The 25,011-nt window shown below is 55.7% G+C and overlaps 1 protein-coding gene across 2 annotated transcripts in view; it reads left to right on the forward strand.

Annotated features, from left to right (window-relative positions):
* CORO2B (coronin 2B) overlaps nt 1–24,391 on the forward strand; it is a 46,656-nt gene extending 22,265 nt beyond the window's left edge. Inside the window, exons 2-12 of one of the 2 annotated variants that reach the window (XM_075575425.1) lie at nt 1,726–1,926; nt 5,420–5,536; nt 5,896–6,045; nt 9,108–9,272; nt 11,058–11,174; nt 12,205–12,309; nt 12,462–12,558; nt 13,037–13,149; nt 13,254–13,344; nt 21,819–21,958; nt 23,448–24,390. In XM_075575425.1, coding sequence (XP_075431540.1) covers nt 1,726–1,926; nt 5,420–5,536; nt 5,896–6,045; nt 9,108–9,272; nt 11,058–11,174; nt 12,205–12,309; nt 12,462–12,558; nt 13,037–13,149; nt 13,254–13,344; nt 21,819–21,958; nt 23,448–23,579 — 1,428 coding nt within the window. In that variant the 3' untranslated portion in view covers nt 23,580–24,390. Of the gene's footprint in view, nt 1–1,725; nt 1,927–5,419; nt 5,537–5,895; nt 6,046–9,107; nt 9,273–11,057; nt 11,175–12,204; nt 12,310–12,461; nt 12,559–13,036; nt 13,150–13,253; nt 13,345–21,818; nt 21,959–23,447 lie in introns of both variants that reach the window. The other variant, XM_075575426.1, reaches the window with a different exon arrangement.
* The last annotated feature ends 620 nt before the right edge of the window (nt 24,392–25,011 follow it).

A 25,011-nucleotide genomic window follows, 5' to 3' on the forward strand; every position in this document is an offset into this window, starting at 1 on the left:
CCCTATTCTCGGTATCGTCCGGGGGGGGCCCTTCTCCGAACCGCCCTATTCTCGGTATTGTCCGGCGGGGGCCCTTCTCCGAACCGCCCTATTCTCGGTATCGTCCGGCGGGGGCCCTTCTCCAAACCGCCCTATTCTCGGTATTGTCCAGCGGGGGCCCTTCTCCAAACCGCCCTATTCTCGGTATCGTCCGGGGGGGGCCCTTCTCCGAACCGCCCTGTTAACCTGGTCCCCCTTTCTGGCCATCTGAGCCTAGCCGTATATATTAGAGCTCAGCTTCCTAAGACTTGCGCCAGGGATACAGCGCCCGACCGCCTGCGCCGGTGCCTCCGGCCTGCACAATCTCTTCGGGGCGACCGACGTCTGAAACCCAACCGTATAAATTGGAGCCTCTTTTCGGGTGTTTCGCGGTGTCCCTAAAAAATTAGTGCCGGATTCCGAGCGCGCGCAGAGTTTAAATACCCCGCACCAGCCCGAGACCCCCGTTGGTGCTCGCACGACCCTTGAACCCTCGTGGTGAGGGGGAGAGGAGAGCCGGTCATCCTGGCTCGCAAACGCTTTGGAGGCCCAACAGCCCTTATGTGGGCGACGGCCACATCTTGGAACCTCTGCCTTTTTTTTTTTTCAACTGTTATCAGTTGCTTGGAGGTTGGTGACCCCTCCGCCCTGGGTTTAAGCTCACCCCTCCCCACTTTTGAAGTAGCAGGTGTTTCCATGTACCTGTGCAGGACAGGTCCCCTGAGACCATTCTCGCTCCACTGTAGAGGTTAATGAGAATACTCACAGGTAGTGCTAGGACCTGCACACTGGTCATGCCGTGACGTGGCTGCATACTGGTCATGCCGTGACGTGGCTGCATACTGGTCATGCTGTGACGTGGCTGCATACTGGTCATGCTGTGACGTGGCTGCATACTGGTCATGCCGTGACGTGGCTGCATACTGGTCATGCCGTGACGTGGCTGCATACTGGTCATGCTGTGACGTGGCTGCATACTGGTCATGCCGTGACGTGCCTGCATACTGGTCACGCCGTGACGTGGCTGCATACTGGTCACGCCGTGACGTGGCTGCATACTGGTCATGCTGTGACGTGGCTGCATACTGGTCATGCCGTGACGTGGCTGCATACTGGTCATGCCGTGACGTGGCTGCATACTGGTCATGCCGTGACGTGGCTGCATACTGTGTGTGTGTGTGTGTGTGTGTGTGTCAGTGTGTGTGTGTGTCAGTGTGTGTGTGTGTCAGTGTGTGTGTGTGTGTCAGTGTGTGTGTGTGTCAGTGTGTGTGTGTGTCAGTGTGTGTGTGTGTCAGTGTGTGTGTGTGTGTGTGTGTGTGTGTGTGTGTGTGTGTGTGTGTGTGTGTGTGTGTGTGTGTGTGTGTGTGTGTGTGTGTGTGTGTCAGTGTCACCAGATTTGTTGTTTTGATTTTGGAGTTAGAATTTTGGGTATAAATTTGAAATACTTTTAGATGTGATTTCCTGCCCCAGTTCCGCCTGCGCACTCTCCCTCCCCCAGCGAGAACCTCCTCCCATGTTCGCTCCCCCTCCCCTGTGAGTACCTCCTCACCTGCACGCTCCCCCTCCCCCTGCACGCCGCCGGGACATATTATTACCCCTGCTATCTAAAGAGTGCCTTATTGCACGGAGATCTACACCCAGTGCTGGGTGCCATGTACGAGGTGCCTCAGTGCAGAGCTTAGCGCAGTCTCTTCTCCCCCCCTGCAGATGTCATGGCGCCCACAGTATCGCAGCTCCAAGTTCCAGAACGTGTACGGTAAGGTAGCGAGCCGGGAGCATGGCTACGACTGTATCCCCATCACCAAGAACGTGCACGACAACCACTTCTGTGCCGTCAACCCCAAGTTCCTGGCCATTGTCACCGAGAGCGCGGGAGGCGGGGCCTTCCTCGTTATCCCCCTGCACCAGGTGAGTGACGTATAGAGGACATGACATCTGTCCCTCTCACTGCAGGGTGACACGGTGACACGGGCAGAAGGGACTTATGGGCCATGTCCCTGGGTTTATGTTTGTCCGAAATAAGGGTCTGGACGGGCAGTATTCTCTGCTAGAGCCTCCTACAGTGACCGCCTTACCCAACACACCCCCCACCGCTGCAAACCAGGAGCAGTGTGGTCAGGCAGTGCCAGGCTCGCTGTGCGTGGGGGGGCAGTGCCAGGCTCGCTGTGCGTGTGGGGGGCAGTGCCAGGCTCGCTGTGCGTGTGGGGGGCAGTGCCAGGCTCGCTGTGCGTGTGGGGGGCAGTGCCAGGCTCGCTGTGCGTGTGGGGGGCAGTGCCAGGCTCGCTGTGCGTGTTGGGGGCAGTGCCAGGCTCGCTGTGCGTGTGGGGGCAGTGCCAGGCTCGCTGTGCGTGTGGGGGGCAGTGCCAGGCTCGCTGTGTGCGTGTGGGGAACAGTGCCAGGCTCGATGTGCGTGTGGGGGGGGGGCAGTGCCAGGCTCGATGTGCGTGTGGGGGGGGGGGCAGTGCTAGGCTCGATGTGCGTGTGGGGGCAGTGCCAGGCTTGCTGTGCATGTGGGGGGCAGTGCCAGGCTCGCTGTGCGTGTGGGGGGCAGTGCCAGGCTCGCTCTGTGTGGGTAACAGTGCCAGGCTCCCTGTGTGGTGTGCGGAAGAAGGGCAGGGTGTGGTGTGCGTGGGTGGAGGGCAGGGTGTGGTGTGCGTGGGTGGAGGGCAGGGTGTGGTGGGTGTGCGGGGGAGGAGGGCAGGGTGTGGTGGGTGGGTGTGGGGGAGGAGGGCAGGGTGTGGTGGGTGTGCGGGGGAGGAGGGCAGGGTGAGGTGGGTGTGCGGGGGAGGAGGGCAGGGTGTGGTGGGTGTGTGCGGGGGAGGAGGGCAGGGTGTGGTGGGTGTGTGCGGGGGAGGAGGGCAGGGTGTGGTGGTTGTGCGGGGGAGGAGGGCAGGGTGTGGTGGGTGTGTGCGGGGGAGGAGGGCAGGGTGTGGTGGGTGTGCGGGGGAGGAGGGCAGGGTGTGGTGGGTGTGTGCGGGGGAGGAGGGCAGGGTGTGGTGGGTGTGCGGGGGAGGAGGGCAGGGTGAGGTGGGTGTGCGGGGGAGGAGGGCAGGGTGTGGTGGGTGTGTGCGGGGGAGGAGGGCAGGGTGTGGTGGGTGTGTGCGGGGGAGGAGGGCAGGGTGTGGTGGTTGTGCAGGGGAGGAGGGCAGGGTGTGGTGGGTGTGTGCGGGGGAGGAGGGCAGGGTGTGGTGGGTGTGCGGGGGAGGAGGGCAGGGTGTGGTGGGTGTGTGCGGGGGAGGAGGGCAGGGTGTGGTGGGTGTGCGGGGGAGGAGGGCAGGGTGTGGTGGGTGTGCGGGGGAGGAGGGCAGGGTGAGGTGGGTGTGCGGGGGAGGAGGGCAGGGTGTGGTGGGTGTGTGCGGGGGAGGAGGGCAGGGTGTGGTGGGTGTGTGCGGGGGAGGAGGGCAGGGTGTGGTGGTTGTGCAGGGGAGGAGGGCAGGGTGTGGTGGGTGTGTGCGGGGGAGGAGGGCAGGGTGTGGTGGTTGTGCAGGGGAGGAGGGCAGGGTGTGGTGGGTGTGTGCGGGGGAGGAGGGCAGGGTGTGGTGGGTGTGCGGGGGAGGAGGGCAGGGTGTGGTGGGTGTGTGCGGGGGAGGAGGGCAGGGTGTGGTGGGTGTGCGGGGGAGGAGGGCAGGGTGTGGTGGGTGTGTGCGGGGGAGGAGGGCAGGGTGTGGTGGTTGTGCAGGGGAGGAGGGCAGGGTGTGGTGGGTGTGTGCGGGGGAGGAGGGCAGGGTGTGGTGGTTGTGCGGGGGAGGAGGGCAGGGTGTGGTGGGTGTGTGCGGGGGAGGAGGGCAGGGTGTGGTGGGTGTGCGGGGGAGGAGGGCAGGGTGTGGTGGGTGTGTGCGGGGGAGGAGGGCAGGGTGTGGTAGGTGTGCGGGGGAGGAGGGCAGGGTGAGGTGGGTGTGTGCGGGGGAGGAGGGCAGGGTGTGGTGGGTGTGTGCGGGGGAGGAGGGCAGGGTGTGGTGGGTGTGCGGGGGAGGAGGGCAGGGTGTGGTGGGTGTGTGCGGGGGAGGAGGGCAGGGTGTGGTGGGTGTGTGCGGGGGAGGAGGGCAGGGTGTGGTGGGTGTGTGCGGGGGAGGAGGGCAGGGTGTGGTGGTTGTGCGGGGGAGGAGGGCAGGGTGTGGTGGGTGTGTGCGGGGGAGGAGGGCAGGGTGTGGTGGGTGTGTGCGGGGGAGGAGGGCAGGGTGTGGTGGTTGTGCGGGGGAGGAGGGCAGGGTGTGGTGGGTGTGTGCGGGGGAGGAGGGCAGGGTGTGGTGGGTGTGTGCGGGGGAGGAGGGCAGGGTGTGGTGGTTGTGCGGGGGAGGAGGGCAGGGTGTGGTGGGTGTGTGCGGGGGAGGAGGGCAGGGTGTGGTGGGTGTGCGGGGGAGGAGGGCAGGGTGTGGTGGGTGTGTGCGGGGGAGGAGGGCAGGGTGTGGTAGGTGTGCGGGGGAGGAGGGCAGGGTGAGGTGGGTGTGCGGGGGAGGAGGGCAGGGTGTGGTGGGTGTGTGCGGGGGAGGAGGGCAGGGTGTGGTGGGTGTGTGCGGGGGAGGAGGGCAGGGTGAGGTGGGTGTGCGGGGGAGGAGGGCAGGGTGTGGTGGGTGTGTGCGGGGGAGGAGGGCAGGGTGTGGTGGGTGTGTGCGGGGGAGGAGGGCAGGGTGTGGTGGTTGTGCGGGGGAGGAGGGCAGGGTGTGGTGGGTGTGCGGGGGAGGAGGGCAGGGTGTGGTGGGTGTGTGCGGGGGAGGAGGGCAGGGTGTGGTGGGTGTGTGCGGGGGAGGAGGGCAGGGTGTGGTGGGTGTGTGCGGGGGAGGAGGGCAGGGTGTGGTGGGTGTGTGCGGGGGAGGAGGGCAGGGTGTGGTGGGTGTGTGCGGGGGAGGAGGGCAGGGTGTGGTGGGTGTGCGGGGGAGGAGGGCAGGGTGTGGTGGGTGTGTGCGGGGGAGGAGGGCAGGGTGTGGTGGGTGTGTGCGGGGGAGGAGGGCAGGGTGTGGTGGGTGTGTGCGGGGGAGGAGGGCAGGGTGTGGTGGGTGTGTGCGGGGGAGGAGGGCAGGGTGTGGTGGGTGTGTGCGGGGGAGGAGGGCAGGGTGTGGTGGGTGTGTGCGGGGGAGGAGGGCAGGGTGTGGTGGGTGTGTGCGGGGGAGGAGGGCAGGGTGTGGTGGGTGTGTGCGGGGGAGGAGGGCAGGGTGTGGTGGGTGTGCGGGGGAGGAGGGCAGGGTGTGGTGGGTGTGCGGGGGGGGAGGGCAGGGTGTGGTGGGTGTGCGGGGGAGGAGGGCAGGGTGTGGTGGGTGTGCGGGGGAGGAGGGCAGGGTGTGGTGGGTGTGCGGGGGAGGAGGGCAGGGTGTGGTGGGTGTGCGGGGGAGGAGGGCAGGGTGTGGTGGGTGTGTGCGGGGGAGGAGGACCCCCTTATCTGTACAATGTTCTGTGTTTCCCCCAGACTGGGCGCATTGAGCCTAACTACCCCAAGGTGTGCGGGCACCAGGGCACCGTGCTGGACATTAAATGGAACCCGTTTATTGATAACGTCATCGCGTCCTGCTCGGAAGACACCTCAGTAAGTCTCCCTGCACATCACAGCGTGTTACTACCAGGGAAAGAGGCACCCAGGAGATGGGTAACCGTGGATGCATCACACCCCCGGCGTGCGCCTTCCTAAGAAGGGACCCCCATTATGAGAAAAACAGCCTTGACATACCTCTCTGTTACTAACCCCTTATAAGGACACCCCCCTTATAAGGACACCCCCCTTATAAGGACACCCCCCTTATAAGGACACCCCCTTATAAGGACACCCCCTTATAAGGACACCCCCCTTATAAGGACACCCCCCTTATAAGGACACCCCCTTATAAGGACACCCCCCTTTATAAGGACACCCCATCACAGTCTGTAAGTCTCCGTCACTCTCCCCAGGTGCGGATATGGGAAATTCCGGAGGGCGGACTGAGGCGGAATATGACCGAGGCGGTTCTGGAGCTGTACGGGCACCGCCGCCGGGTTGGGCTCATAGAGTGGCATCCCACCACCAACAACATCCTGTTCAGCGCTGGCTACGACTACAAGGTCAGCGCCGGTCTGGTGGGGTCATTACACGGTGCCACCCAACTCCCCAGCGCAGTGTGTTCCGGTCCAGGGTTTAGATCCGGTCCATCAGCATCCAGGGAGCTGGAGTTTCTAAACAGAACCGCCGATCCAAAGATGCTCGGGTGTCTCAGATTAAAAACGAGGAGTGTACGCACCTGCCCTCGCTGCCTGGAGAGATTGGGAATGGGTGTTTGGCGCGGCCCTGCTGGGAACTCCTGTGGTCTGACCACAGATTCCAATCTCAAGGGCAAAGCACCCATCTGACCGCAAGTAGGCGTGCCAGACGGCTTCTCCAATATTACTGGACACAAGGATGAAGGGTGAGACACACACACCCCTCTCGCCTCTCTCCGCTCCATGCTGTTTCCTCCTCTCCTTAGCCCCATCCCAGGCTCCTGACACCTCCTTATTGACTGCATTACCCACCAGCAGCCAATCAGGATGGAGGAAGCTGCCCAGCCCCCTAGCAACAGCCCTGCTCTCTCCCTGCTCAGGGAAATCCCGCGGCCCCCCCAACCGGTCAGGTCACTATGTCCAGAGAGGTAATACCGGTATACACATACACTCCCAGAGAGGTAATACCGGTATACACATACACACCCAGAGAGGTAATACCGGTATACACAGACACGCCCAGAGAGGTAATACCGGTATACACATACACGCCCAGAGAGGTAATACCGGTATACACATACACGCCCAGAGAGGTAATACCGCTATACACATACACGCCCAGAGAGGTAATACCGCTATACACATACACGCCCAGAGAGGTAATACCGCTATACACATACACCCCCAGAGAGGTAATACCGGTATACACATACACGCCCAGAGAGGTAATACCGGTATACACATACACGCCCAGAGAGGTAATACCGGTATACACATACACGCCCAGAGAGGTAATACCGGTATACACATACACGCCCAGAGAGGTAATACCGGTATACACGTACACGCCCAGAGAGGTAATACCGGTATACACATACACGCCCAGAGATGTAATACCGGTATACACATACACGTTCAGAGAGGTAATACCGGTATACACATACATGCCAAGAGAGGTAATACCGGTATATACATACACGACCAGAGAGGTAATACCGGTATACACATACACGCCAAGAGAGGTAATACCGGTATACACATACACGCCCAGAGAGGTACTACCGGTACACACATACACGCCCAGAGAGGTAATACCGGTATACACATACACGCCCAGAGAGGTAATATCGGCAGTGTTCGACAAACCTGTACATTTGCTCGCCCCGGGCGAGTGGATTTAACCCCCGGGCGAGTAAATATTGGCCCAAGCAGCACACGTTTGGTACTAGGTGGCGAGTAGATTTTTTTGTGTGGCGAGTAGATTTTTTGGTGATTTGTCAACCACTGAATATCGGTATACACATACACGCCCAGAGAGGTAATACCGGTATACACATACACGCTCAGAGAGGTAATATCGGCAGTGTTCGACAAACCTGTACATTTGCTCGCCCCGGGCGAGTGGATTTAACCCCCGGGCGAGTAAATATTGGCCCAAGCAGCACACGTTTGGTACTAGGTGGCGAGTAGATTTTTTTGTGTGGCGAGTAGATTTTTTGGTGATTTGTCAACCACTGAATATCGGTATACACATACACGCCCAGAGAGGTAATACCGGTATACACATACACGCCCAGAGAGGTAATACCGCTATACACATACACGCCCAGAGAGGTAATACCGCTATACACATACACGCCCAGAGAGGTAATACCGCTATACACATACACGCCCAGAGAGGTAATACCGCTATACACATACACGCCCAGAGAGGTAATACCGGTATACACATACACGCCCAGAGAGGTAATACCGGTATACACATACACGCCCAGAGAGGTAATACCGGTATACACGTACACGCCCAGAGAGGTAATACCGGTATACACATACACGCCCAGAGATGTAATACCGGTATACACATACACGTTCAGAGAGGTAATACCGGTATACACATACATGCCAAGAGAGGTAATACCGGTATATACATACACGACCAGAGAGGTAATACCGGTATACACATACACGCCAAGAGAGGTAATACCGGTATACACATACACGCCCAGAGAGGTACTACCGGTACACACATACACGCCCAGAGAGGTAATACCGGTATACACATACACGCCCAGAGAGGTAATATCGGCAGTGTTCGACAAACCTGTACATTTGCTCGCCCCGGGCGAGTGGATTTAACCCCCGGGCGAGTAAATATTGGCCCAAGCAGCACACGTTTGGTACTAGGTGGCGAGTAGATTTTTTTGTGTGGCGAGTAGATTTTTTGGTGATTTGTCAACCACTGAATATCGGTATACACATACACGCCCAGAGAGGTAATACCGGTATACACATACACGCTCAGAGAGGTAATATCGGCAGTGTTCGACAAACCTGTACATTTGCTCGCCCCGGGCGAGTGGATTTAACCCCCGGGCGAGTAAATATTGGCCCAAGCAGCACACGTTTGGTACTAGGTGGCGAGTAGATTTTTTTGTGTGGCGAGTAGATTTTTTGGTGATTTGTCAACCACTGAATATCGGTATACACATACACGCCCAGAGAGGTAATACCGGTATACACATACACGCCCAGAGAGGTAATATCGGTATACACATACACCCCCAGAGAGGTAATATCGGTATACACATACACGCCCAGAGAGGTAATATCGGTATACACATACACGCCCAGAGAGGTAATACCGGTATACACATACATGTCCAGTATTACTGCTCACTTTTTACTGGACCGTGTCCAAATACAGGACAGTCCGGTTCTATACAGGACACCTGGCGACCCTATGCACAAATCTGCAGCTTTCTGATAAACCCCGTTATACTGCGCTGGGGAATATGTTGGTGTCATAAATTGGAATAATAATACTAAATATCCAGGAATATATAGCTATATCTGTATATATGTTGCATGCCGAAACATTGAAATATACATCCCCATGTGACACATTGTTGCGTGTCCTGTCCCCGCAGATCCTGATCTGGAACCTGGACATCGGGGAGGCGGTGATGATGATTGACTGTCACACGGATGTCATTCTCTGCATGTCCTTTAACACGGATGGGAGTCTCCTGGCTACCACATGCAAGGACAAGAAGCTGCGTGTGCTCGAACCGCGCTCAGGGAGGGTGCTGCAGGTGAGGGGGACTCTGAACACGTCCTATGCACACCCCTACACACCCCCTACACCCATCATATGTACTGTACACCCTGCACCCGCCCACACCCCTACACCCATCATATGTACTGTATACCCTGCACCCGCCCACACCCCTACACCCATCATATGTACTGTACACCCTGCACCCGCCCACACCCCTACACCCATCATATGTACTGTACACCCTGCACCCGCCCACACCCCTACACCCATCATATGTACTGTACACCCTGCACCCGCCCACACCCCTACACCCATCATATGTACTGTACACCCTGCACCCGCCCACACCCCTACACCCATCATATGTACTGTACACCCTGCACCCGCCCACCCATCATATGTACTGTACACCCTGCACCCGCCCACACCCCTACACCCATCATATGTACTGTACACCCTGCACCCGCCCACACCCATCATATGTACTGTACAACCTGCACCCGCCCACACCCCTACACCCCTACACCCATCATATGTACTGTACACCCTGCACCCATCATATGTACTGTACACCCTGCACTCGCCCACACCCCTACACCCATCATATGTACTGTACACCCTGCACCCGCCCACACCCCAACACCCATCATATGTACTGTACACCCTACACCCATCATATGTACTGTACACCCTACACCCATCATATGTACTGTACACCCTGCACCCGCCCACACCCCTACACCCATCATATGTACTGTACACCCTGCACCCGCCCACACCCCTACACCCATCATATGTACTGTATACCCTGCACCCGCCCACACTCCTACACCAATCATATGTACTGTACACCCTGCACCCGCCCACACCCCTACACCCATCATATGTACTGTACACCCTGCACCCGCCCACACCCATCATATGTACTGTATACCCTGCACCCGCCCACACCCATCATATGTACTGTACACCCTACACCCATCATATGTACTGTACACCCTACACCCATCATATGTACTGTACACCCTGCACCCGCCCACACCCCTACACACACCCTGCACCCATCATATGTACTGTACACCCTGCACCCGCCCACACCCCTACACCCATCATATGTACTGTACATCCTGCACCCGCCCACACCCCTACACCCATCATATGTACTGTACACCCTACACCCATCATATGTACTGTACACCCTGCACCCGCCCACACCCCTACACCCATCATATGTATTGTACACCCTGCACCCGCCCACACCCCTACACCCATCATATGTACTGTATACCCTGCACCCGCCCACACTCCTACACCCATCATATGTACTGTACACCCTGCATCCGCCCACACCCCTACACCCATCATATGTACTGTACACCCTGCACCCGCCCACACCCATCATATGTACTGTATACCCTGCACCCGCCCACACCCATCATATGTACTGTATACCCTGAAGGCTCTGCGTACTGTCTATATGGAGGCTCTGCGGGCTCTGTATATGGAGGCTCTGCAGCGCTCTGTATATGGAGTCTCTGTACATGAAGGCTCAGCGGGCTCTGTATATGAAGGCTCTGCGTACTGTCTATATGGAGGCTCTGCGGGCTCTGTATATAGAGGCTCTGCAGCGCTCTGTATATGGAGGCTCTGCAGTGCTGTGTATATGAAGGCTCTGTATAAGGAGGCTCTGTATATGGAGGCTCTGCAGCGCTGTGTATATGGGGGCTCTGTATATGGAGGTTCTGTATATGGAGGCTCAGCGGGCTCTGTATATGGAGGCTCTGTATATGAAGGCTCTGCAGTTTTGTCCTCCACGCAGGTTGCGAGCTGTAAGACGCACAGGGTGACTCGCGTCGTCTTCCTCGGGAACATGAAGCGTCTGCTCACGACGGGCGTCTCCAGGTGGAACACGAGGCAGATAGCGCTGTGGGACCAGGTGGGTGATAGGACCAGTCTGTGTGCCTGTGTGCCTGGGACTGCACGATTAACCAGCAAAGTTAGGGACAACAGCACAACCCCCCCCCCCCCCCACCCTCACAGGGACCCATACAAAATGTTTAAATTACTCCAACCCCCCTCCCTACCTCACTCCATCATTCCAACCCCCTGCCAGCCTCCTCTTCCTGCCCTACCAGCACCCCCTTCCCGCCCTGCCAGCCCCCCCCCTTCCCGCCCCTCCTTCCCGCCCTGCCAGCACCCCCTTCCCGCCCTGCCAGCCTCCCCTTCACACTCTGCCAGCCTCCCCTTCACACTCTGCCAGCCTCCCCTTCCCCCCCTGCCAGCTCCCCTTTCCCGCCCGGCCAGACCCCCCTCTCCGTCCCGCCAGCCTCACCTGCCAGCCTCCCCGTCCCGCCAGCCTCGCCTCTCTTTGCCAGCCCCCCCTCTCCGTCCCGCCAGCCTCACCTGCCAGCCTCCCCGTCCCGCCAGCCTCGCCTCTCTCTGCCAGCCCCCCCTCTCCGTCCCGCCAGCCTCACCTCTCTCTGCCAGCCCCCCCCCTCCGTCCCGCCAGCCTCGCCTCTCTGCCAGCCCCCCCTCTCCGTCCCGCCAGCCTCACCTCTCTCTGCCAGCCCCCCCTCTCCGTCCCGCCAGCCTCACCTCTCTCTGCCAGCCCCCCCTCTCCGTCCCGCCAGCCTCACCTCTCTCTGCCAGCCTTCGTGCTGAGACTGAGGGTGGACCAGCCAGTCAGTGAGGGATGTGTGCGGAGGCTGGGAAGTGAAGCGGGCGCTTTCCCTGCCCATGGTGGGGGGCGTGCCTAGTGGCGTCACGGAGCTGGTTCACCCTCATTGGACGAACTGCTCACGTGACCGGCCTGTCGCACCAAGAAATCAGTTTCAAACTGATTTCATGCGCAGCACGCACCCCTCCCGCTTTCGCGCGCACACCGCATGGACGCGATCGCTGCCTTACGTCGCCATGGCCCCAGCCTTAGGTGTTAGGTGTTTGGTTGTGACGTCTTACCCCGGCAGGAGGACCTGTCCATGCCCCTGACGGAGGAAGAGATAGACGGACTCTCTGGGCTGCTCTTCCCTTTCTATGATGTGGACACACACATGCTGTACCTGGCTGGGAAGGTGAGCTGACAATCTACAGCATTCCACCCATCATCCATACTCCCGCACCGCCACCCTCCCCCATCTATGCTCACCTCAGAATGAGACGTTCCCCTCCTAAGACCCCTCACGTGTTGTCTCTCGCGCTCACCCCCACCCTCCCCTCTCTCCAGGGGGACGGGAACATTCGATATTACGAGATCAAAGCCGAGAAGCCGTTCCTGGCATACCTGATGGAATTCCGCTCCGCTGCACCCCAGAAAGGGCTCGGTGAGACCCCGAAATGGGAATATGGGGGCAAAGCCGTGACAGGGCAAACGGGACGGGGAGAAAAGAGACAGAGGGGACGGGAGGTGGGGGTAAGAGAGACGGAGAGGGGGGAAAGACAAAGAGGGAACGGGAAAAGGGGGAGAGAGAGGTGGGGGAAAGGGACGGAGAGGGGACGAGGGAGAGATGGAGAGGGGGGCAAGAGAGATGGAGAGGAGATAGGAGAGGGGGCGGGAGAGGGGGCAAGAGAAAGAGAGAGGGGACGAGAGATGGGGGGGGGAAAGAGATGGAGATGGGGGGGGTAAAGGGAGAGGGGACAAGTAAGGGGGACACAGAGATTGACAAAGGCAGATCATTGTCCATCACTTACCGAGGGTGAGACACCCCAGACTTTGGCATCTCATGACACAGTCACATGTAGAAGGTGACAGGGTGATCCAGTCACACACATGGGAGGGTGACCGGGTGATGTTGTTCCCAGGGGTGATGCCGAAGCACGGTTTGGACGTGTCGGCGTGTGAGATTTTCCGATTCTACAAGCTCGTCACCCTGAAGGGGCTAATAGAACCAATATCCATGATAGTGCCGAGGAGGGTGAGTTCCACCCTGTCCCCTCCGCAGGGTGACACATGGTGATCTATCGTTTCCCTCCTCGCTCCCGCAGGGTGACACAATGACACAGACCTTTCTCGTTGCAGTCGGAGACTTATCAAGAGGACATTTATCCGATGACCTCGGGGACGGAGCCGGCACTGAGTCCTGACGAGTGGCTGAGCGGTATCAACAGAGGTGGGATTTGGTGGGGAGTGGGGGAGGGGGGATAGACGACATGGTGCTGATCGGGGGGAAGAGGGGACATGGTGCTGATCGGGGGAAGAGGGGACATGCTGCTGATCGGGGGGGGAAGAGGGGACATGGTGCTGATCGGGGAGAAGAGGGGACATGGTGCTGAGCGGGGGGAAGAGGGGACATGGCGCTGATCGGGGGGGAAGAGGGGACATGGTGCTGATCGGGGGGGAAGAGGGGACATGGTGCTGATCGGGGGAAGAGGGGACATGCTGCTGATCGGGGGGGGAAGAGGGGACATGGTGCTGATCGGGGGAAGAGGGGACATGCTGCTGATCGGGGGGGGAAGAGGGGACATGGTGCTGATCGGGGAGAAGAGGGGACATTGTGCTGATCGGGGGGAAGAGGGGACATGGTGCTGATCGGGGGGAAGAGGGGACATGGTGCTGATCGGGGGGAAGAGGGGACATGGTGCTGATCGGGGGGGGGAAGAGGGGACATGGTGCTGATCGGGGGGGGGAAGAGGGGACATGGTGCTGATCGGGGGGAAGAGGGGATATGGTGCTGATCGGGGGGGGGACAAGGGGACATGGTGCTGATCGGGGGGAAGAGGGGACATGGTGCTGATCGGGGGGAAGAGGGGATATGGTGCTGATCGGGGGGACGACAAAGGGACATGGTGCTGATCGGGGGGAAGAGGGGACATGGTGCTGATCGGGGGGAAGAGGGGACATGGTGCTGATCGGGGGGGGGAAGAGGGGACATGGTGCTGATCGGGGGGGGGGGAAGAGGGGACATGGTGCTGATCGGGGGAAAGAGGGGACATGGTGCTGATCGGGGGGGGGAAGAGGGGACATGGTGCTGATCGGGGGGGGGAAGAGGGGACATGGTGCTGATCGGGGGGAAGAGGGGATATGGTGCTGATCGGGGGGGGGACAAGGGGACATGGTGCTGATCGGGGGGAAGAGGGGACATGGTGCTGATCGGGGGGAAGAGGGGATATGGTGCTGATCGGGGGGGGGACAAGGGGACATGGTGCTGATCGGGGGGAAGAGGGGACATGGTGCTGATCGGGGGGGAAGAGGGGACATGGTGCTGATCGGGGGGGAAGAGGGGGGGAAGAGGGGACATGGTGCTGATCGGGGGAGAAGAGGGGACATGGTGCTGATCGGGGGGGAAGAGGGGACATGGTGCTGATCGGGGGGAAGAGCGGACATGGTGCTGAGCGGGGGGAAGAGCGGACATGGTGCTGAGCGGGGAGAAGAGGGGACATGGTGCTGATCGGGGGGAAGAGGGGACATGCTGCTGATCGGGGGGAAGAGGGGACATGGTGCTGAGCGGGGGGAAGAGGGGACATGGTGCTGAGCGGGGGGAAGAGGGGACATGGTGCTGATCGGGGGGAAGAGGGGACATGGTGCTGATCGGGGGGGAAGAGGGGACATGTTGCTGATCGGGGGGAAGAGGGGACATGGTGCTGATCGGGGGGAAGAGGGGACATGGTGCTGATCGGGGGGGGGGGAAGAGGGGACATGGTGCTGAGCGGGGGGAAGAGGGGATATGGTGCTGATCGGGGGGGGGGGGAAGAGGGGACATGGTGCTGAGCGGGGGGAAGAGGGGACATGGTGCTGATCGGGGAAGGGGGGACATGGTGCTGAGCGGGGAAGGGGGGGATGTAGTATGGGAGGGGAACAAAGCGATATTCTGTCCCGCGCCTGATCAGATTTGTAAGGGTTAATGGGATCAGCAGTAGGTTCTTTATAAGGTGCAATCAGCTGAGAGGAGGGCGGCCCGCCCATCACGTATCTCTCCAATTTGGAGCTGCTCCTGTGGAGGGATATGTTACATGATCCCATTTACTATCAGAAGAGCGCGCACGCCCTGTGCGGATACACATGGGATATGTTACACGCGCACGCCCCGTGCCGGATACACATGGGATATGTTACACACGCACACCCCGTGCCGGATACACATGGGATATGTTACACACGCACGCCCTGTGCCGGATACACATGGGATATGTTACACGCGCACGCCCTGTGCAGGATACACATACACACCCTGGCCCTCCACACAGCATCCTGTACTAATCACAGCCTGGCTCTGCCCAAACAGCATCCTGTACTAATCACAACCCCTCTCTGCATACACTGTATCCTGTACTAATCACAGCCCGGCTCTGCCCAAACAGCATCCTGTACTAATCGCAGCCTGGCTCTGCCCAAACAGCATCCTGTACTAATCACAGCCCCTCTCTGCATACACAGTATCCTGTACTAATCACAGCCCGGCTCTGCCCAAACAGCATCCTGTACTAATCGCAGCCCCTCTCTGCATACACAGTATCCTGTACTAATCACAGCCCGGCTCTGCCCAAACAGCAACCTGCTGTTTAAAAAATCACTTTACTATATTATATATTTTACATTTAATTATTATTATAGGACGCTATTCACTTAAGCGCCGTTACAATTAATTGTTTTGAAGTATCTAATTCCAACCCCCTGGATATCACCTGTGGTGTCCCGCAAGGCTCTGTTCTGGGGCCCCTACTCTTCTCAGTGTTCATAAATGATCTTCCCACAGCTTGTAAGGAAGCCTCAATACACATGTATGCAGATGACACAATCCTATATGCGCACAGCCATAGCCTCTCTGACCTTCAACACATACTTCAGTCTGACTTTTTGAGACTTGAAAATTGGATCTCACAAAACAAACTGTTTTTAAACACTGACGAGACTGTAACACTGGTATTTGGGACCACGGCTAAATATTTAAAGCTTCCAATGACAGCTCCAGATCAGAACCAACGCTAATACCACCCTGTAGGCGGACGCTCACAGAGGTATGCAAGGGAGACTGATTTATAGTGAAATTAAATAAGCCTTTTATTGCGCCTTTTCCTTAACATCAGGAAACCATCCAAACAAGGGGTAAACAAAGCTTCTATTCACTTGGGAGTATTTCTAGTGAAATACTATGCAGTTCACAACTCCCTTAGATAAGCATGTCTCCCAGCCCCAAACATATAGCATGAAATGAACAGATATAAAAAGTCTTGTAAATAAAAGTCTTATCTGTTCCTTGTGGTTTGGAGGGGAAATCTTCTCTGTCCCTGGTTGCTACCTTTTCTTCAGGGTTTGTCAGCATTCAGGTTTAGAAGTTTCCCCTGTGTCTTGAAAGCAGCTCTGCTGTTTCTTCTGGCAGGGCTCAAGACAAGTGTCTCCAAGTTCAGCTCAGGTGTGAGCTAAGGAGTCTCTCTTCCTGTCTCAACAGACAGGCTTTTCTAATCCATATAATCAGGCAGGTGGTGTTTGTTAATGGACTACCAGCAGTTAACCACCACACTGCTGGATTAGAGGCACATTACCTGAACAGGGATAACTCCCCTGTTACATACCTCCCCTGTTTGTGGGAAGCTCGGGCTTGCCACGGCCAAAGCCAATCCTTCCACTCTCATTCTAGATATCTCTGTGACTTGAATGAGAGTGGATGGAGGAAGAGAACCCTCAGTCCTGCTGGGATTGGAGCCCTTTCTCTAGTTTATTCATGTCTCCTCCTGAAGGTGATTGAGATCAGCACTCCTCAGTCGCTCGAGGAGGACTTTTTCTAAGTATAGTCTTTTTGCTACGTGCGCGGTCATGAGATTTCCCTCACGTCGGGTGCTCGTCTTATTGTAGGCATATTGTATGGCAGTAGTTGCAGAGCGTTTAAAAACAGCCCTTTGAGTTTTCCGCTCTTGAAGCTGTCTCTCTGCCCTTTTCCCACTCAATGGGGTTGCTAGTTCAGCCTCTTTGGGGTTAAGTTGCAATTCCACACCCACTTCCAGAGAATGTCCCATCTTTTCAGCTTCATCAGCTAAGGATTCTTCTGGTTTTGATTCAGCACGTGTACCTTCTTTTGTTGCCTGTTGGGTGGCTGAAGGTTTTGCTAGTGCTTGTTTAGGTGGTTCAAATTTTGCAACCTTGTCTTTCAGATGAGCGGTATTCGCAGCTCTCACTGTACCCTTGTCTTCATGGGTTTTTGAGGCTGTGGGATACTGACGCTTAGTCAGGGTCAATACTTGTCCTTGTAGGACTGTAATCTCATCCGCGAGAGATCCCTGTTTTTTGATTGCGTCTTGCAAGTCTCTTCTCAGGGAATTTATCTGCACGCTTTGCTTCCTCTGTGCTTGCTTCCACATTTTTATTGCATTGTGAAGCACTATGAATTTCTTTGCTCGGGCCACAGTTACTTGTTTTAGTTTCTGGACCTTCTTGTGCTCCCTTTTGTGCCGGGTCACCTGGGTACTAAGCTTGGCCTTTAGCGTTGCTTTGGTAACGCTCAGGGTAGCCTTCAGTTTCTCATGCTGCTTTGCGGGGACATACTGGGTCATCAGACGTTCCTGCAGCACTTGAATTTCTTTAACAGCCTGCAGATTTTCTTCCTGCAGAGTTCGCTGCTTCTCCTTGGCCTTCTCGGGGTGCGTACGCAGACCTTGCAGTTGGTTCTGCAGTCGGTGCTCTGCTTCAAACTTCTCACCTTCCAAAAGTCTATTTATTTCCTTAAGCTCGTGTAGCTTTTCATTCTTTTCCTTGACTTCGTCTGTCAACTGAAAATTTTCTTCTTTCAGTTTTAAGTTTTCTCTTTTTAATCTTGAATTTTCTCCTTTTTCAGTCTCTGTATTCTTCAGGGCTTCTTTGCAGTCCTCCTTCCATTTACGCACATCTGCTTTGAGAATGACAGAATCCTGGCGTGAGACTTCCTTCTCTAGGTTGAGGGTCTGAAGCTCCTTCTGAGAGACTTTGAGATCTGTATCAAGATTGACAATAGTTTCTTTAGATATGTCCCGCTCCTCAGTGAGACTGTGTAGTTCCTTTCTAGAAACTTCCAGATCTGTGCGGCAGCTGTTGGTCTCATGATGTGAGGCATCCAGTGCTCTGCGGAGTGTCTGAACCTCTTTCTGAGATACGTCCACGTCTGTCCGGACATTGTTGACCTCCTGTTGTGAGAAATTCAGCTCCACACGAAGAGTGTGAACCTCTTGCTGAAAGACTGTCATCTGCTTTAGTGCCTCCTCATACTTCCGCTTCAGCTTAGTCATCATTTTATCAGATTGGCTCTGCTTTTCATCCAGGGCGGAAATAGTAGCATTGCAGTATCTAGCTCAGTCTTGAGATCGTCCAATTCTGTCCTGGCTGCAGAGTACATTGCGAGCACATGTTCCTGTAGCTTCACGTCAGTAGCTCCGCGTAACCATCTTTCTTTTGTTTCAATTGTTCACGGAGTATATCACAGTCACGCCTGGCATTTTTCAGGGCATCCTCAGGGCAGGTCAAGGGATCGTCACTCACTGGTTCCGGCTCCACTTCCCTGGGATGGTTGGTTGAGGGTTCCTCACTGTTGGCACCGGACAGACACTTCTTTGGGGTACACGACTTCTGCCTTGGGCCCTCTGGATATTCGGTTAACCGCGGGACGAATTCTCCATTTTCTCCAGGCTGCAGGGCAACTCGGCCCCCTTTTCCTCCACAGGATCTGCGGACGTGTCTGTTACTTCCACGGTAAGTGAAGAACCGCTTTTCTTTTTCTTTTTCCGCCTTTTTGATTTGGATGACACCGTCCCTTCAGGGATACTGGGGTCTCCATCTTCATTTGAAATTTTAGCAGTGTCTTTGGATTCACCCGGCTTTTCTTGCAACTGTAATAGCTGACGGAAATATTCGGTGATCCACTGCTCCCGCTCTTTCTCCTGCTGATCATATTCGTCATCAAAGGGAGCGGTCTTTTCGGTTCGTGCCGAGTTCAGGCACCCCCACCATTCGTGGGGTGTTTTGTGGGTGTGACTCGGTTCGGGTTCCCCGTAAGAGATGTCTTCCTCTTTATTGGACCAGAAGGGCCACTCTTCCGTGGGGTAGGGTTCATTACAGGAACGCTGCATCTTGTCCTCCATTTTTAGGCTATCAGGTGTAATTTTCTTCCTGACCTCAGGAGGCGCTATTGCAGCTGTTGCCACTGTATTTGTTAGAACCCCCAATTGTGGTAGTCCTACAGGTGGGCATATTTTGCTCATAGAGGTCGTAGCTCTCACAGGCATCTCTGTAGACTTTTTCTTTCTTGGGTAAGTTTTACAATATCAGCAGTACTGTGCATGCATTTTCTCTTATTAGGTATACAAGATGTGCAGTTGCTAGGTAAAAACTTCTGTTTGCTTTACACCATTTACTTGCTAGGTGCAATCTCTCTGCTTCAGCCAAATAATGTGATTTTCTGTTTGAGTTTAGTCTCAACTTTGGGTATTATGACATTCACTCTTCACACTTTGGGATACCTTTTACACAGTTCAGCAATTCCTTTTTTTCTCGTAGGCAATTTTACCCTCAGCACTTGTTTACTGAAAATTCCCCTGCTTCAGCACAGTCTTGCATCAATTTTCACATTTTTCTGCATATACTCCATTCACAACTGGTAGTCCTATGCGGTGTGGCAGCCTTTACATGCAGAATCAGTACAGCTCATGGGTCACCATCTGTATTCACTGCTTCAGCTAAACATTTGAAAATAACAAACGACTATCCCTTTCAAGGGCTAACTCACTTCTTGAACCCTGACTATGGCTGGAAGGCAAACCCCCTATTTCAATGACCATATTACACTTTATTGTGATAGGCAAATAAGGTTTTACCTGCTTCAGCAGTCTCTCTCTCTCTCCTCTTGGGATTGGGGAAAAGAGTCCATCTGTGGTTTTGTACGTTTCAGTGCAGTGGTGTGTATCACTTTAACTCTGATCTCTGCTGCATGAGATTTTTTTTTTTTTTAAAGTTGCTCAGACTGTTTGTAGGCAAAAAGCATTAAAAAAAATTTCACAGAACAAATCTCCGGTCCTTTCTAACTTCAAAGACCACCTCTCATCCCACTTCTGACACCATATGTAGGCGGACGCTCACAGAGGTATGCAAGGGAGACTGATTATAGTGAAATTAAATAAGCCTTTTATTGCGCCTTTTCCTTAACATCAGGAAACCATCCAAACAAGGGGTAAACAAAGCTTCTATTCACTTGGGAGTATTTCTAGTTAAATACTATGCAGTTCACAACTCCCTTAGATAAGCATGTCTCCCAGCCCCAAACATATAGCATGAAATGAACAGATATAAAAAGTCTTGTAAATAAAAGTCTTATCTGTTCCTTGTGGTTTGGAGGGAAAATCTTCTCTGTCCCTGGTTGCTACTTTTTCTTCAGGGTTTGTCAGCATTCAGGTTTAGAAGTTTCCCCTGTGTCTTGAAAGCAGCTCTGCTGTTTCTTCTGGCAGGGCTCAAGACAAGTGTCTCCAAGTTCAGCTCAGGTGTGAGCTAAGGAGTCTCTCTTCCTGTCTCAACAGACAGGCTTTTCTAATCCATCTAATCAGGCAGGTGGTGTTTGTTAATTGACTACCAGCAGTTAACCACCACACTGCTGGATTAGAGGCACATTACCTGAACAGGGATAACTCCCCTGTTACACACCCTAACTCCTGTTACTAGTATTAAATATTTGGGCATATGGTTTGACTCCCATTTAACATTCGGGATGCACATTGATTCCCTGACATCCAAAACCTATGCCAAACTAGGTGTACTTTACAGGAACAAATCCTTCCTAAGTCTCCTGGTCAGAAAGCATATCGCACAGCAGATGCTAATGCCAATTATCGACTATGGGGACCTAGTATACGGCTCGGCACATCAAACCAACCTTAGCAAACTTGACACCCTCTACAATTCCATATGCCGTTTTGTTCTCCAAAGTAACTACAACACACCGTTGCGAAATGCTCAAAGAATTAGATTGGCCATCACTTGAGTCTAGGTGCAAAGGTCATCTTTCCTGTCTTGCCTTCAAATACTTTCTGGGCAAGCTACCCGTCTACCTGAACAAGCTCCTCACCCCTACCACATGCAGCACTTATCTGAGATCTGACTCCAAAAGACTGTTCATGGTCCCAAGGCTCAACAAAGTATCTGGCCGCTCCTCCTTCTCTTACCGTGCCCCCCAAAACTCACATCCGCCACCAGTCTAAGTTCTTTCAAAACTAAAGCGGTCTCACATTTTAATCTTATATTATTTGTCATCTTAACTCTGTGCCCAGGACATATGTGAAATCGAGCGGTAGCTCTCAATGTATTACTTCATGCTAACACATTTTATAAATAAATAATACTATACACCTGATACATAAAGTTTGGCCGCCTGCAGACGCACTTACCAAAACGCCCTCCTACTGCCTCTGTACGTTCTTCCTACCAATTAGATTGTAAGCTCCTCGGAGCAGGGACTCCTCTTCCGAAATGTTACTTTTATGTCTGAAGCACTTATTCCCATGATCTGTTATTTGTATTATTGTCACGTGTATTACTGCTGTGAAGCGCTATGTACATTAATGGCGCTATATAAATAAAGACATACATACAGTCCAGGTTACAGCACACGGTAACAAGCTTCCCCCTCCCTCCCAGACCCCGTCCTGATGAGCCTGAAGGAGGGGTACCGGAAGGAGTCCAAAGCCATATTTAAAGTCCCAGTGAGAGACAAGAAGAGTCTGGTGGTGAATGGTATCGATTTACTGGAGAATATCCCACCCCGAACAGAGAACGAGGTGAGCACAGCATCCTTTACTAATCACAGCCTGTCCCTCCACACAGCATCCTGTACTAATCACAGCTCCTCTCTGCACACACAGCATCCTGTACTAATCACAGCCCCTCTCTGCACACACAGCATCCTGTACTAATCACAGCCTGTCCCTCCACACAGTATCCTGTACTAATCACAGCCCCTCTCTGCACACACAGTATCCTGTACTAATCACAGCCCCTCTCTGCATACACAGCATCCTGTACTAATCACAGCCTGTCCCTTCACACAGCATCCTGTACTAATCACAGCCCCTCTCTGCATACACAGCATCCTGTACTAATCACAGCCCCTCTCTGCATACACAGCATCCTGTACTAATCCCAGCCTGTCCCTCCACACAGCATCCTGTACTAATCACAGCCCCTCTCTGCATACATAGAATCCTGTACTAATCACAGCCTGTCCCTCCACACAGCATCCTGTACTAATCACAGCCCCTCTCTGCACACACAGCATCCTGTACTAATCACAGCCCCTCTCTGCATACACAGCATCCTGTACTAATCACAGCCCCTCTCTGCACACACAGCATCCCGTACTAATCACAGCCCCTCTCTGCATACACAGCATCCTGTACTAATCACAGCCCCTCTCTGCATACACAGCATCCTGTACTAATCACAGCCCCTCTCTGCATACACAGCATCCTGTACTAATCCCAGCCTGTCCCTCCACACAGCATCCTGTACTAATCACAGCCCCTCTCTGCACACACAGCATCCTGTACTAATCACAGCCCCTCTCTGCCCAAACAGCATCCTGTACTAATCACAGCCTGGCTCTGCATACACAGCATCCTGTACTAATCACAGCCCCTCTCTGCATACACAGTATCCTGTACTAATCACAGCCTGTCCCTCCACACAGCATCCTGTACTAATCACAGCCCCTCTCTGCACACACAGCATCCTGTGGTAATTCCTGTGTTTGCCCATTAATGTTCTCAGGTGTCTGTGACCTTTACCCCCCTTATCCCATGTTATCTGTACCCCCACTTATCCCATGTTGCCTGTACCCCCACTTATCCCATGTGACCTGTGCCCCCCACTCATCCCCACTTCCCTGTGCCCCCCACTCGTCCCATGTAACCTCCCCCCCCCACTCGGCCCCACTTCCCTGTGCCCCCCCCACTCATGCCCTGTGCCCCCCACTCATGCCCTGTGCCCCCCCCACTCATGCCCTGTGCCCCCCCCCACTCATGCCCTGTGCCCCCCCCCACTCATGCCCTGTGCCCCCCCCCCCCACTCATGCCCTGTGCCCCCCCCCACTCATGCCCTGTGCCCCCCCACTCATGCCCTGTGCCCCCCCCCCACTCATGCCCTGTGCCCCCCCCCACTCATGCCCTGTGCCCCCCACTCATGCCCTGTGCCCCCCCCCACTCATGCCCTGTGCCCCCCCCCACTCATGCCCTGTGCCCCCCCCCACTCATGCCCTGTGCCCCTCTGCAGCTGCTTCGCATGTTCTACCGGCAGCAGGACGAGATTCGGCGTCTGAAGGAGCAGCTGGTGCAAAGAGATCTCCTCGTCCGACAGCTGGAGCTGGAGCTTAGAAACCTGCGGAACAGCCCCAAGGACAGCTAACTGCCCCTTCCCCCTTCCCCAGGGGGTCCTGTACAGGGCAAGGACAGCTAACTGCCCCTTCCCCCTTCCCCAGGGGGTCCTGTACAGCGCAGGGACAGCTAACTGCCCCTTTCCCCTTCCCCAGGGGGTCCTGTACAGCGCAGGGACAGCTAACTGCCCCTTTCGCCTTCCCCAGGGGGTCCTGTACAGCGCAGGGACAGCTAACTGCCCCTTTCCCCTTCCCCAGGGGGTCCTGTACAGCGCAAGGACAGCTAACTGCCCCTTTCCCCTTCCCCAGGGGGTCCTGTACAGCGCAAGGACAGCTAACTGCCCCTTTCCCCTTCCCCAGGGGGTCCTGTACAGGGCAAGGACAGCTAACTGCCCCTTTCCCCTTCCCCAGGGGGTCCTGTACAGGGCAAGGACAGCTAACTGCCCCCTGCACTTGCCCTCTTGTGGGATCTGTATATAGACCTACTAACTGCCCCTATACTGCCTCTCATTGGCAGCCAGCGGAAATGTAAATAGACCGGATAACAGACCCTGCACTAACCCCCCTATACCCATCGGGGGTCTTGTATATACCCAAACTAACTGCCCCTGCACTTGCTCCGTCTGTGGCTTCTGTAATAATCCCCCTGCCCAGACCCTCAACGGTCTCCCACCTCTCTCTGCCTCATAACAGAATCCTGCTCAGTCCCAAGACCTGTGTATCTGCCCCTGCCTCAGCTTATTACCCCCTCACCCAGGGCACATAGAAAAGCTACATCTCAGAGGGGCGGGGGAGGAGTGGATGTGAGAGGAAGGAGGGTGGATGTGTGGGGAGGAGATGAGGGGAGTGGATGTGTAGGGGGGAGGGGAGTGGGGGGGAGAAGGGGAGTGGATGTGTGAGGGGAGAAGGGGAGTGGATGTGTGAGGGGAGGAGGAGAGTGGATGTGTGAGGGGAGGAGGGGAGTGAATGTGTGATTAGGGGGGAGGGATGGATGTGTGAAGAGGGGAGTGGCTGTGTGGGGAGTGGTGGAGGGAGGGGAGTAGATGTGTGTGGGGAGGGGAGTGAATGTGGGGAGGGGAGTGAATGTGGGGTGGGGAGGGGAGTGAATGTGGGGTGGGGAGGGGAGTGAATGTGGGGTGGGGAGGGGAGTGAATGTGGGGAAGGGAGTGAATGTGGGGAGGGGAGTGAATGTGGGGAGGGGAGTGGATGTGGAGGGATTGATGTGTGGGGAGGGATTGATGTGTGGGGGGGGGGGATTGATGTGTGGGGGGGAGGGAGGGATTGATGTGTGGGGGGGAGGGAGGGATTGGTGGGGGGGGAGGGAGGGATGTGAGGGGAGTGGATGTGTAGGGAGTGAAGGAGGGAGGGGAGTAGATGTGTGGGGGGAGGGGAGTGGATGTGGAGGAAGGAGGGATTGATGTGGGGAGGGAGGGGAGTGGATGTGTGGGGAGGGAGGGGAGTGGA

This window comes from Ascaphus truei, chromosome 18 (assembly GCF_040206685.1).
Source record: "Ascaphus truei isolate aAscTru1 chromosome 18, aAscTru1.hap1, whole genome shotgun sequence".
In the NCBI taxonomy this organism is placed as follows: domain Eukaryota; kingdom Metazoa; phylum Chordata; class Amphibia; order Anura; family Ascaphidae; genus Ascaphus; species Ascaphus truei.